The 13,649-nt window shown below is 45.0% G+C and overlaps 1 protein-coding gene across 9 annotated transcripts in view; it reads left to right on the top strand.

Annotated features, from left to right (window-relative positions):
- Positions 1–12,650, top strand: part of LOC118231127 (non-muscle caldesmon-like) — a 55,158-nt gene extending 42,508 nt beyond the window's left edge. For 4 of the 9 annotated variants that reach the window (XM_035424654.1, XM_035424653.1, XM_035424656.1 and 1 more), the window contains 9 exons: positions 335–593; positions 1,874–2,014; positions 3,782–3,825; positions 4,493–4,568; positions 5,172–5,309; positions 5,776–5,871; positions 8,852–8,920; positions 10,963–10,999; positions 12,577–12,650. In XM_035424654.1, coding sequence (XP_035280545.1) covers positions 335–593; positions 1,874–2,014; positions 3,782–3,825; positions 4,493–4,568; positions 5,172–5,309; positions 5,776–5,871; positions 8,852–8,920; positions 10,963–10,999; positions 12,577–12,593 — 877 coding nt within the window. In that variant the 3' untranslated portion in view covers positions 12,594–12,650. Of the gene's footprint in view, positions 1–334; positions 594–1,873; positions 2,015–3,781; positions 3,826–4,492; positions 4,569–5,171; positions 5,310–5,775; positions 5,872–7,511; positions 7,607–8,851; positions 8,921–9,464; positions 9,516–10,962; positions 11,000–12,576 lie in introns of those variants that run through there. The other 5 variants (XR_004766005.1, XR_004766007.1, XR_004766006.1 and 2 more) reach the window with 5 other exon arrangements.
- The last annotated feature ends 999 nt before the right edge of the window (positions 12,651–13,649 follow it).

The raw sequence follows: 13,649 nt of genomic DNA, 5'->3' as shown, positions 1-13,649 counted from the left end.
TATTAATACCAAAAGTATCTCCCCAGCTTTGAGCATAGCTTCCCCAAGCAGAACTGCTCTAATTTACTTCAGTCCCCTGAGGGCTGGTACAGCAGGGTAACTCAGGTTAGCGTGTCACCTGAGAGGGAGTCGAGACTCACTGAGTGCATGCCATGTGCTTGCGTGTGTGTGTGTGTGTGAATGTGTGTGTGTGCGCTGGTGTATGTGTATGTCTATGTGTGTGGGCATGCGTGTGTATGCATACGTGTGCGTACGTTCCTGTGTGTGTATGTTTATGTGTGTGCGTATGTGTGTGCGCTCGTGTGCGTGTGTATGTGTGTGTGTGTGTGTGTAGCCGTGGGAGCATGCGCTCTCCAGAGGTGGAGGAGCAGGACGATGCCGCTCGACAGGAGGCGGAGCGCAAGCTGGAGGAGCTGAAGCGTCGCCGCGACGATGCGGAGAGCGAGGAGTTCGAGAAGATGAGGCAGAAGCAGCAGGGGGCCGAGGCCGAGCTGGAGGAGCTGAAGAGAAAGAGGGAGGAAAGGAGGAAGGTCCTAGAAGAGGAGGAGAAACGGAAGAAGCAGGAGCGCGAGGAGAAGAAGGCCAAGGAAGAGGTAGGCAAGCCGTGAGAGAGAGAGGGAGAGAGAGAGAGAGAGAGAGCGAGAGCGAGAGAGAGAGAAGAAAAGTGAAAAAAGAGAAACAGCGAGTAGGAGACAGAATGAGAGAATGAGTGAGGAATTATCCCAGACATTGACACCTGGGAGAGCCGTCTCACCCAAACAACAATGGCCATTTGTGATGCAGTGACAAAACATACAATATGTGCCCTGTTCTGCTTGAAAAACGATCGCAATTCGCAACGAAAGCCGTGACCGTATCGAGTGTGCGGCAGCGAAACCGTAATCGTCGGTGACATTTTGGCCGCTGTCTGTCCGAGCCTGCATAAGCCTGTCTTTGTGAGGCCCGTTCGCTTGGCAGACGGTCCGACTGGGCTCCGAGCCGGTTAGCGCGCCGCCGTTAGCCGCTCGGCTGCAGTCGGAAAGCCGGCCTCCCTCGTCCGTAACCCGACGGGACCGGCGAAAAAAAAGAGAACGCAATCTGAGCTGCGGTCTAAGCGGACGGCCGCCTCCCCGGCCGCCTCCCCCCGGTGACGCGTAAAGCCGCCAGGGCCGCCCCCGCCGGTGGAATGCGCTACGCGGCAGTTTCGGGTAGGGCCGACACGGGGGCCGAGCCGTCTGCCGAGAGGAGCGGAAAGCGCCCTGATCGGCCCCACGCAGCCGCCCACCGCTTGAGTCCGTGCCCAGCGCGCGGTAATCCGCCCCAATCTGGTCTCAGACGCCAGGGCTGTACGCATCTCTGCCACACGGCAAAATGTCAGAAAGTGCTTTTTTACTGTGATAGAGAAAGCTTGATCTCACTTGGATTCTTACGTACTCTTTCACGGTTCGTTTAACACTGAACATTTTTGCTGTGTGATACTGGGATTTCAGAGCGATAATCCCGCCCACTTGCCCGTGTGAACAATATCTTCCAGCCAATCACATCAGCTCAGTGAAGGGAGGTCAAAGGTGAAGGCAGCGCTTCAGACCAGCAGTTCAGGCATAAACTGTGATACGCAGGGTGGTGGTTGAATAGCGAGAGGAGGTGCATGTCAAATAATGTCACTCTTCCACCAGCTACGCCCTGAGAATCTGGCCAGTATTAAGCTGTAACGACACTGGCAGAGCTTATCGTAGTGAGCGCTGTTGCCAGACGGTAACGTGAGAGAATCTTGAGATCTCTTGAGATCTGACTGTCTGGGTTCCAAGACCAGGAGAGATCAGATTCTCCTCTGTGCATGTGTGTGCGTGTGTGTGTGCATGTGTGTGTGCGTCTGTGTGTGTCTCTCTTGCAGGAAGAGAAGAGGAAGATGAAGGAGGAGATTGAGAGGAGGAGGGCGGAGGCTGCGGAGAAGAGGCAGAAAGTGGAAGAGTCGGGCGACGGAGAGGGCAAGAAGCCGTTCAAGTGTGTCAGTCCCAGGGGCTCCTCCCTCAAGGTCAGCCTCTCCCCGGATGACCTTTAACCTCTGACCCCGTTCCCAAAAACACGCTCCTCGCCCTTCCCTGGGAAAGCTGTTAAAGAAACAAAAAAACTGTCACAATTAAGAGCCCACAATTGCTGCTTTCATAATAGCTTTGTAGCTTTGTACTGCATAGCTTGTTTACATGCAGTAGCTGTAGTTTCCTTAGCCAAATGTCTGTGATAAGTTTAAATCATCAAATGCTGTTCAGCCTCAAGCCCCTTGTACTGATGGTCAGTTCTTTGGAGGTAAAAAGAAAGACATTTTTGGGTTGAGAAAATCTAATCTCAGTGAGCTCGCGTTTATTTACACTGGGCCTTCTGTGAAATGCTTCTCTTTGATCTTCTAAGCCTTGACCATTTTCATTTTTTATTTGCTTACTTTTCTAGTTGGCATAGACGTCGTGATTTTGGCTGTGCTTGCTCCTGTTTCCAGCCTGATTAAGAACTTTTGAGTCCATCTGTAAATGCTGATGTACCCGACTCTTCCTTCCACAGATTTACTTTGTCATCATGTTCACTGTATGTACAGTACGTCTACACATGCAGAGGTTGTGCTGTGGGGTGGTGTGGGAAGTGTTTTTGGTGGTGTAGTTGTGTGTGTTGTGTGTCTTTACTGTCCACAGGGGGTTGAATTATGTGAATGCCTCCTGCTTCCGGTTAAAAAAAACGTCCCAGCTACACTTGGGAGTTCGGTAGAAGAGTTATCCTTTGTTGTTAAATACCAACACGTACGCCCTTTGTCAAGGTTTCATTTCACATATCAAAACAATGAAAGGGGTGCGTGCGGTAGTGTATATAAACTTTAAAGTTCATAAATGAACAGTTACTAAATCCTCATTTGGCATCTGTGGCTTACAAGTCTCCAAAGATCCCATTACTGAGGAACTGGGTCTTCTTAACTACTGAGACGATGGTGCAGAAGGACCTTTCTGTCTTCAGGCCCGATCTTGCTGCTCATTAAAGTATTTTTATAAGACAAATGTGAAAATAACAGGCAATCTGTGCTCCCATACCTCCATTCAGTTATAGTTTAAGGGCATATTACTCCACCAACAACGAACTGAAAGGAGAAGAAAAAAATTGCATTTTATGAAGTGTACACTTCTCATTAAATGTTAACTTTAGGGTTACAGGAAAGCAATTAAGTTAACAGAATAACTGCGCTTAAATAATGACCATTAAAAATACGCTTGAGATTGAAGAATTTCCTGTGGAGGGGTAATTTGGGAACTCCCACGCCTCCCTTCCCGGCAGCTGAGATGCCGACTCTTTAAAAAGGCGGCAGCTTTCTCTCTGCGTCGTTTTGCGGTTTAAAAGACACTGAGAAGATAAGAATTTGAACAGAACATTCAAATCTCTTATGTAGTGACCTTCCTGAAAAATTGGAAGTAGTTTGTGTGCATGCGTGTGTGTGTGCGTGCGTGCGTGCGTGTGTGTGTATTTGCGTGTGTGTGCGTCTGCGTGTGGAGCATGGTGGTTTTAAATAGGCCTGGATTCAGTCAGTTCTTCACCATTTTGACTTGAGAGGAAATGCGAATGGTTTTTTTTGGCGAGTTCATTTCGGCGGTTGCTGAACTTAGAAAACATGGTTTATGAAGAAAAATGATCATTTTAATTGAAGTGTGAGTCAATTTTGAGAACCGGTGTTGATTGAATCCAGGCCGAAGTTTACCTGACAGAGTCATCACGTGGCTCCTTCCTCACCATGTGTGAAATGGTTTTTTTTGACTTGTGCTTACAGATCGGCGAGAGGGCGGAGTTCTTAAACAAGTCTGCTCAGAAAAGGTAAGAGCTTCGACTGTGTTTGTTTTCTTTTCTCTTGTCTGCTCATTGACCACCTCTTTAACTGTCCTTCTACTTCCACTTAATATGTAGAAAAATAATTAACGTAATAATGACAGTTCTAGTTATGCAGCACTTTTCTTGCATGATGGCCATATGCCATTTTCATAGCAGAATGACAACAGAAAAGCAACAGCAACAGAATCATAGGACAGTTGCTCTTGAATGGTTGATGCATTGGGTTTTACTCTAATCTTACATAAACAGTAAGCCTTATGGTGTGCAGTACATTTGGGTGAAAAATTGGTTAGTTCACCGATCGATCAATCAATTAATCAATCAATCACTGTCTTTATTTTGTGTATCTCCTTTCACAAATAGGTTAGTTTCACACAGAGCTTTATAGTGGCCATTTTCCAGAGGGAATCAAATAAACCACACACAAAAAAAAAAACCCCATTGCAGCCAATGTGGGAAACAAGTAGAAAAAGATTCCGCGACTCCATAAAAGGCGATCGAGCTAAACTTCTGGAAGATATTATTTGTGAATACGAGGACTCGTAAGTGAACGCAGCGACCTCTGCAGAAGGGCTCGTCAGTTATCTGGTGATTAATCGTGCCTCTGCTCGGCTAGCGGCGCTAACGGATTTTGGGCCTGTGGTTTCCGCAGCGCGGTGAAGCCGACGCACCTTCCCGTCGTCTCCAAGATTGACAACCGACTGGAGCAGTACACCACTGCCCTTCAGGTGAGAGAGTGGCCCCAGCACATGGACACATGATCTGGATTTAAACCAGCTGGCAGCGTCATTCTTTGGCCGTTCTTTGGGTGTTTTTGAGGAGGTGAAAAACTTCCGTGACAGACGTGGGAACTGTACCCTGGTGTCCCAGTACTTGGGACAGGGATGTTACTTGACACAGCATGATTTCCTGGTACAGTGGTCCTCCTAGCAACAATGTTCTGCCTGACAGAGATGGTATCACTGCCACAATATCTTTTAAACCTGTATAGTGCTGATCTCAGAGTTGACATAGTATTCGTCCTCAATCCACAGTATCACAGTATGGTTTTAGTCCGTTTGTCAACAGCATAAAGCTAACCTTGTGCTATCATAAGCATGACATAACATCCATCATAGTCAGTCATTGCAACGTATGACCAATGGCAATGCACTGTCGTATTTGCAGTGAAATGTAAAAACAGATAATAAAATGACCTAATCCACATTATTGTGGCATACATTGTGGTGTCATGCCATGCTTGTGACAGTGTTATGTAGCCTTTACGGCATACAGTCCTAGTATTGCTGTCTCTATTTTAAATGTGCACGTACCCCTCCTCCTCTGTGCAGTCCAGCAAGGATCCCAAGTCCCCCAAGGCGGCAGCGGCGGACCTGCCGGTGGTGACCGACGGGATCCGGAACATCAAGAGCATGTGGGAGAAAGGGAATGTGTTCGGCTCTCCGGGGAGTCCAGGGAACACAAACAAGGTAGAGCGCCATCTGCTGTCAGTAATAATAATAATAACAACAACAACAATAATAATAAAAATATTAATACATTTGTTATATGCTTTTTTATTGTTATAATAATACGATTATTGATTTATATAGCATCTTTTATCTCAAGATTTCAAGTCGCTGTGCTGCAGGAAAGGGTCGACACCTTAGCACTGCCAATTAATAATAATGATAGTTATAATAATTATAAAAATAATAATAGATCGTGAACTAAAACTCCCCTCAGCTTGAGTGTGTAGCCTGGTTGATGAAAACCTGGCAGCCATTTTGCATCAGAACTCTCAGTGCAGACCACAGCTGGTAGAGAGGAAGGGATATGGAAGACAGATAATGTCTGGAGAGAGCCAGAGACGAGCAATGGAGGACATGCCCGTTATGCCCTGCTGACTGCCGCCCCGCCCCGCCCCGCCCCGCCTCTCTCCCCCTCTCTGAACAGGAAGCTGTGGGCATGAAGATAGGCGTGGCCGGGCGTATCAACGACTGGCTGACCAAAACCCCCGAGCCTGGCAAAGCTGCCGCGGCCAAGCCTGCTGTAAGGAACCGCCGTCACCATGACAATGCACAGAACACATTAGCTAGTCAGGTGGTTAGACAGCTGGTTAGCTAGCTAGTTAGCATTCATTAGGTTCATGATTTTGATTTAACCACAGTGTCACACAGAGAGTCAAGTCAGTGGATCTAGGGTGTGAGAGAGTGAATCTGGAATCAAGAGCATGACAGACAATGTGAAATGGAATCCAGCAAAACAGATGGGTGTTGTGCAATTGTATCTTTTCAGCGCCTGTACTAGACGAGTATGCAACAGCAGATATGCATTTGTGTAACGCACAGTGAAAGTGATAGGCTTACAAGATCGCATGCAGACTATAAAAGGTCAGTTAGCCAAATCAATTTAGAGAGTGCCACCTGGTGGCAGGACTCCAACTTATCTCTCCGTCTCAATTTCACTCCTCAAGCCACTATTGTGCTATTGTTAAACTGTTTGCCAGGAGTCGAGGCTCAAGTGTATTTACACAGTCAGATATCAATGGGAATTTGCAGAGTCATTTTAACCTTTTAAAGGGGTAGTTTACACTCTGTACAAGATACTCTGAGTTACTTGAAGTGTATTTTCTGATTTAAATCCACAAACCCGTCATTGCCCCTACACCAGCCATTGTAAAGTTGGCAGGTCATCAGAGGCTTCTGTAAATATCTAAAATATCCTTGATTGTACACAAAAAAAACTGTCTGGACCAGTCAAAAACATAGACTACATCTGAAATAATATGAACAAACTCCAGGAAGAGAACTATCCCTTTAGAAGGTATATACATTTACAGCTGTAATTCTGTATTTGGCCTTTCTCACGGTCATTTATTCAAAAGCAGCACCAAAGGTCAGATTGCTGTGGCCCCCGAATAGTACTTTAAAGTTACACTTGTGCCATGCTATTTTGCTATCAATATACCAGCCCTTAATTCAGTTCGTTGGCATCGGCCAGCACATTCTAGCAGGGAAAGCCTGCAGTATTTTCTTGTTGTACCATTTCGGCCTTCTGTTTATTTTGACAGCTAAAATTTGCTGTAATGCTCCAAACTGGTACACTCTGTGCAGCAGATGCTAACAAAGTCTCCCCAGTGACTGAGCCTGTGTTCGTGGACCGTCACGGTTTTGGTACAGCGCACTGTGACTAGTGAGGTGCATGCTGGGATATTATCCAACATTCTGCCAGCAAGTTCTGGGGAGGGGAAATAGTGTATTCGCTTGCCCACACTAGACTGCCCTCTGCTGGACAAACTGTGTCTGCAGCTGTCAGAGTAACTGAATTGAAGGCAATCGCTGCTTAAATCAACAGTGCTTTGTTCCTGTATCGGACCGAATTAGAACACTTTCATGAAGGAAATGTCCAGTCTACAGCTGTTCCTTATGTTTTTATGACAGAATTGTCCTGTGAAATAAGTAACTGGGGCTCATTAAATTATAAAGAGCGTTAGCTGCCATTGAATCCTGAAAAGGCCCTTGGTTTGTACTCCTGTCTTAAATCAGTCAATCTTATGCTTTTCACAGTTTCACTTTGCTCTTCTATTCTATTCTTGATTCTAATGATCCTGTTTTCTATTGGTTTGCATTAATTAACCTGAAGATAATGATCCTGTTTTCCTCCTCCTCCTCCTTCTTCTTCTCTGCTAGCCAATCGTTTTTGCTCTGCTTGGTAGTCCCTGTTACTCTCCGTTCTCCTTGGACTCCTCTCTCTTGTGCTTCTCTTGCCTTTCCCTCCACGGCAGGTATTGTATGTCTGTTCATGGCTTTGCGTTTGTGATTTTCTCCTGCTCTTTGTGTAGTTAAAAGTGAGCTGAATTAAGATCGATTCAGCTTTACTGGTCAAGGAAAGTTTGCTGTTTGTACACGATTAGCAAAAAGGCAGAGATCAATATTTATTTATTTATTTATTTATTTTTAAATTCTGGAAATCTTGACTTTGATCTTTTTGCAAACAGTGTGCAGACTACAGACTTCCCTCCGGCCTGAATCTTTAATCAGCTCCGCGGTCCTGTCTCCTACTGTGGGTTTTTACATGCCCTTCAAACCTGGGAATTCCTTATTTCTTGTTCTGATTAAACGACTAGACATTGGATTTTGTCTGCATTTTAGCACATGTGTCTTAGCCTGTATGTTTCAAAGAGAAGCCCACTTTGACCACTTTGACCATGCGCAAAATGTCAGTCAAGTGCCTTTTGTGACAGTGAGTTAAGGGCATAGAAAATTCTGGCTCGTTGCAGTCTCCTACTGTGCCGCTATCTCTGCAGAGAGCCAAATGGAGAGCCATTTGGGAGAGGACAGATTGTGGACAGACTCTCTAACCCCAGGGGTTGATGGGAGTCACCATGGTAACAGCCCACTCCAAAACTCTATGGCCTCACCATATTCTGACCTCTGTATTCTCAACATTGAAAGTCCACCTACAGTTGAAGCCAAACTATTCAAATTGAATGCACATTCTGAAATAACGTGCAGTCAATTTGAGGTTTGGCACTGGAAAATAGCACCAGAAACTCCACAGTTACCATCCAGAGACCCTTCTCCTGGTTAAGAGAAAGAAGGGATGAAATTATAATACTGTATTTGAATTTTTGGTGAGTCTCAGAACCTGTAACTCTGCCCAGAAGACCTTTACCCTCTTACTTTCAGAACAGAATGTAACAGCTAGTGCAAAACAGGGATGAAACTTGCAGTAATGTGCACGTAAGGTTGTAATTAGGTTGGGGGGGGGGGCGGTAAATGTTGTAGCAGTGTTTTTAAACGTGTATGTTTTTACTACAATGTTTCCACAGTCATATTAAACTGCCAAAATGATTACTCAATGAATCTTTTCCAGTGCACAGTCTCTTGTATATAACTATTAACGTAAAAGCAACCTCTTTTGATTCCTTATAGGGATATATTTCCCCATTTTAAATGGTAAAAGTCTGTTTGTTACCTCAGTTCCTCTCTGGATGACATAATGCTCAGATTTCTGTTGTTCATTACAGGACCTGAAACCTGGTGATGTCACCAACAAGCGCAGCCTATGGGAAAACAAGGGTTCCCCCGCGACCAAGGTAACGGCCATGGAGACGTGAGCCAAAACAAACAATACCATGAGCTGCTATAAAGCCATTTGGGGATAATGATGAAAGATAACAATGTTTGTTAAGACTGCAGATGAAGTAGCGCAATACTATACCATAGAAATATGATTCATGTTGTAATCTAGAACAAGCGCTGCATTTCCTCTTTAGGAAACACAGCTGGGATTCAGTCAAAATTTGTCCGTAACTTTGGCTGGGATTCAATCAACATTTGTCCTTAACTTATTCATTTGTCCTCAGCAATGACTAAAAGTAGAGTTTGTGATGAAAATATGTAAATGTTTAACGCTTGTATTTAATTCAAAGTTAAGGAAAATGTTTATCTTAAGCAGGTCTTAATCTCACTCTTTGAGGATAACTGTATATTTGATATGAAATAGAAAAGTGATATATTTACCTAATAATACAGTAATACAGAATCATTCAGCAGTCCCACACAGAGTTAGGTAATGAAACCGCACAAGCTGGAGAAGTAGCCTAATGCTGGACTGTTGGTTGTCTGTTTTATTTTAAGCCTTCTCTTAGTTAGTCGACTTCGCCTCTAAACCGGAGATGAGCAGAAGAGGTAAACCGCTCAAATGAATGTCAATGCAAAGCCGTCAGCACTCGTGGCTGAATGATCTCACTCAGTTTCACCAGGGTAACTGGCAGCTTCGATTATTAATACCGCATAACTCTCTGGACGGGATGCCTTCCGGAACAGAAAACGAGTTAGCGAGGGCTTTAAAAAAAGGGACGGCGAATTTGAACTCTCTCATTTCAAATCGCGGTTTTGATGGCAGACTCGTCCGATGGCAGCGGTTCCAGTCAAACGGACGCAGATGCCTGCCGCGTGCTGCAGCTTACCGCACCTTGCACACGCGTCAGCTGCGCAGCTATCAATAGTCTCCATGGCGACCTTTGGACGAGGAATGGCATTCCGCAGTCCCCCGTGGTCCATTCGCAGCGCCGTGGCGATTTTATTTTATGCGGGATGATGTTTCAATAAAAGAGCGACCGTAACGGCGACGGGGGTTCAGAGAGCGCGTCCAAGTTTGGCAACAGCTGCGCGACCGCGGGCTAGCTGCGGAGTGCCATAGCTAATGCGCCGCAACTATCCGGCTTTTCAGGGTACAAACCGAGACGCGGTCAACCGCGGCCGACCACTTAGACAGCAAGAAACAGAGCTGGGCAGTGTTGACGTATAACGGCACCGAGTTGGGCAATTAGTGGTAGCCAGAAGAAGCATTGCGAATTCATTCTTCACAGAAACCTGTCAAATTGTGTGGTGGTTGGGGAATTAGAGAGAATGATTATAAAGTTATGAAGATTTATGACAGCTGAGAGGTTCATAGGTGAACAGCATTGCTCTGTGGCTTTTGAGACAGGGGTACAATGGAAGTGATTTCATCACAGTAGGTTTACGGGTCGATAAAAGTTTGGAGGGTTTTGGGGTCACAGTCACAGCCTTGGAGTTTGGGGAATGCTCTGGCACCATCTTTGCGCACCCCAAAACCTTTATGTTCTCTCTTCTGCAGTAACCTGTTGATGTGGTTCACAAAGTCAGCAGTTTTCATCCTCTCTCGCAATCGCAGATCTTTCCACTGATGGCGTGGCACATACAAATAACACAATGCATTATGGGCACAAGTAGTCCACCGATTTGGACCATTGGCTCAGAAAAACATGTATTCAATTTGTAAACACATAAATAAAGGCTGTCGATTTCTTTTGAATCTCAACCTTTTGGATTGTGTTTCACGCACTCATAAACAGATTTATATGCGCAATGTTACGAACCTGAATTTGATATCTAGTGCAGCATTCACTGGCTGAGTCTTCCGTTCCTGTGCTCTCGGCATGGCACAATGAAATTGCTATGTACTGTAATGGCCTTCAGTGGAAAGAGTCCAAGCATGGCTTAGACACAATGCCACAGCAGAAGCAGACTGTTCTGGTTCCTTTCTCTGATTTCCTCTCTTTATTTTTCTTGGTGTTTTTTTTTTTTTTTTTCTTTGACCGCGATGTGGCAGGTGGCGATCGGAGGCAAGAGCAAAGCGGTCACCAATGGTAAGGGGCATTTCTCATCTGGGAGGGGGGGGGGGGTGTGTGTGTGTGTGTGTGTGTGTGCGCTGTGGTGATGCAGGGTGACTAGTTAGCACATGCACTACTCTCTTTTTCACTCTCCTTTCTCACTGTCTCTCTATGTCTCTTGCTGTCTCTCGCTTTCTCTCTTGTTCTCTTTCTGTCATTGTCACTGTCTCTCATTCTCTCTCTTCTATTTTCTATTTCTCATCCTATCTCTCTCTCATTTCTCTTTCTATCTCTCTCTCATTCATTTCGGTGTTGGCAGGTGCCAGGCTTCTGCTCCATTGTAAATCAAACCTGTTTTGTTCGCTTTTTTGTCATAGATCTTTCTGAAATGTCAGTGCTGGCACATTCTGCTCTAAAATTAAATTTGCCCGCGACCTTGCATCCTGGCACACAGAACTCTGATAGCTCCAGAGATGGCAGAACTGTTTTGGTTATGTCCCTCCCGTCCCCACAATCCACCCCCCCCCCCACACGCCACCCCCCCACCCCCCCAGTCCCCTTTGAATTCGGAGATACTTTGCTGGTGGTGCCAATATTGCACAGCACAGCTGTTTGATTGAAAGAGTACAGCCAAGTTCTGGGGATTATTAACAAAATAGCACGTAGCCAAATGGCATGTGTGTGTGTGTGTGTGTGTCAGAGGCTAGCTGAAGAAAGCAGCAGGATAGGGACAGTCCCAGGTTTCTCCCGTTTGCTCGTTTGATGATGGCAGAAACACACCGCTGTTCTTTCCATCAGTCACCCGATCCAGACAGCGACGGCTTGGTCAAGGTTGCCCCGTTCGGCCAAACACGTACCATTCACCTCGACCCCTTCTTACATGAATGAAATTTCATTACATGGCTGTGCAGTTCTCCAAATGCGCACCCCCCCACCCCCCCCCCCCCCCCCCCCGACCCCCACCCTACTGGGCTGAAATAACAGCAACTGAAGGGCGGACGACGACAGGACGCCCATCAATCACGCAAACGAGTGCCGGGCCAGGCGCCCGAATGGGGGAAAAGCATTTGTTAGTGCATTGCGGGGACAGCCACGGCAGTTACACAATCCCCGAGCCGGATTTACAGGGCTAACGCTTCTCCCTTTAAGCCTCATTTATAGCTGGAAGAATTAGCACCAGGCTACGTTATTAACAAATTTTTTTTTTTGCAAATCGTCGGTCATTTGTTTTACATGTACTAGTTTTGAATGACACGCTGGAACATTCACGGTGTGCAGCCAACTAAATGGGGACCAGATGTGCTTCTATTAGAGTTATAAATACTCTATCGGAGTTGAGTATGTGTGTGAGTGTGAAAATACCTGTCTGCCTAACCCCATAAGAACAGCTTTAGTAGAAATATGCAGGTGAAACTCTTCTTTTTCATTGTTAAATGTGACAGGTTTATAGTTTTTCTCTCTTGTAAAAATAAGACGGAGGAGGTGGGGTCTGGCTTTGTGAGATTCTCTTAGGTCCCTGGTGTCTGTTTTAAGACTAATGACAGATGTCTCTCTCTCTTTCTTTCCCTTTCCCTTTCCCTCTCTCTCTCTCTCTCTCTCTCTAACTCTCTCAGCAGGGACGGGACATTAACCATACTGAGTCTGAGACCTGAGAAGGCCGGAATCAGCAAAAAAAAAAAAAAAAAAACACACGACACACTCCTTTTTTTTGCTTTGTATATTTTTAATACCAAAAAAATATGATTAAAAAAAAAAAAGATAAATAAATGGAACCCCAGGGTTGGGGGTGTGGGTGGGGGGGTGGGGGTGGTTGGTGTGCACCAGTAAAAGGAAGCATGATGTATATTAGCACTGTGTTCAGCCCCCCGAGAGCCAGACATGGCCGTTTTAAAGCTTACTGCTTTGCACATGTCCTTGTACTCTCATTTTATTTTTTAAAAAAAGAAAAAAAAAACTATGCTGTGAAATTTGAACTTTTAGAATTTTTATAGCTTTGAAAGTAATTTAAATGAGTAATTAAAACTCCGGAATCGAAATGAAAGGACCCTGCCACCTGACGTGGACGAGAGTTATTTTAGCCCAATGATATTTGTTCTGCCGGTTTGTCGCCTAAAAGGTGGTGCCACTGGTCTCTTTATACTGTACGTACCGGGCAGATTGGGTCCTGTTAAAACAGACTCTGACATCACAGAGAATCCGAGTCAACGTTAGCGTATCAGAACGAGTCCTCAGGCCCAAATGGGATTTGCGGTTAGTTGATAGTGGTACTGACTTTAGTGGGTCACTAAAGAGTTCAGGACAAAAATACAAATATCTACTCATCACTTAATATGTTTAATTCTCCCACTTATTGATGCTTTTGAACAATGGTCTAAGTAATATATGTTACTACATATATTTATTATTGAACATTACCGATATATGTATCTCACGGCTTTTTCATTTGAGATTTGTGCACACACTTTGTACTCCTAAATCGATACCAGCCACTAGAAAGCATTTATGAAAAAAAGTAAAAGAGTTATCATTATAAACGTATTCGAAACTACGATTTTTTTTTTTTTGTTTTGTTTTGTTTTGTTTTATTATGAAATTTTATTTAACGGATGTTTTGCTGTTGTTTTCTTCCTATTTCGCCGGATATGGGGGCGACTAGCCTCTTCAGACCTGATTTGTTTCGACCCAG

This window comes from Anguilla anguilla, chromosome 7 (genome assembly GCF_013347855.1).
Source record: "Anguilla anguilla isolate fAngAng1 chromosome 7, fAngAng1.pri, whole genome shotgun sequence".
Taxonomy (NCBI): domain Eukaryota; kingdom Metazoa; phylum Chordata; class Actinopteri; order Anguilliformes; family Anguillidae; genus Anguilla; species Anguilla anguilla.
This window is presented reverse-complemented; position numbering and strand designations above follow the sequence as displayed.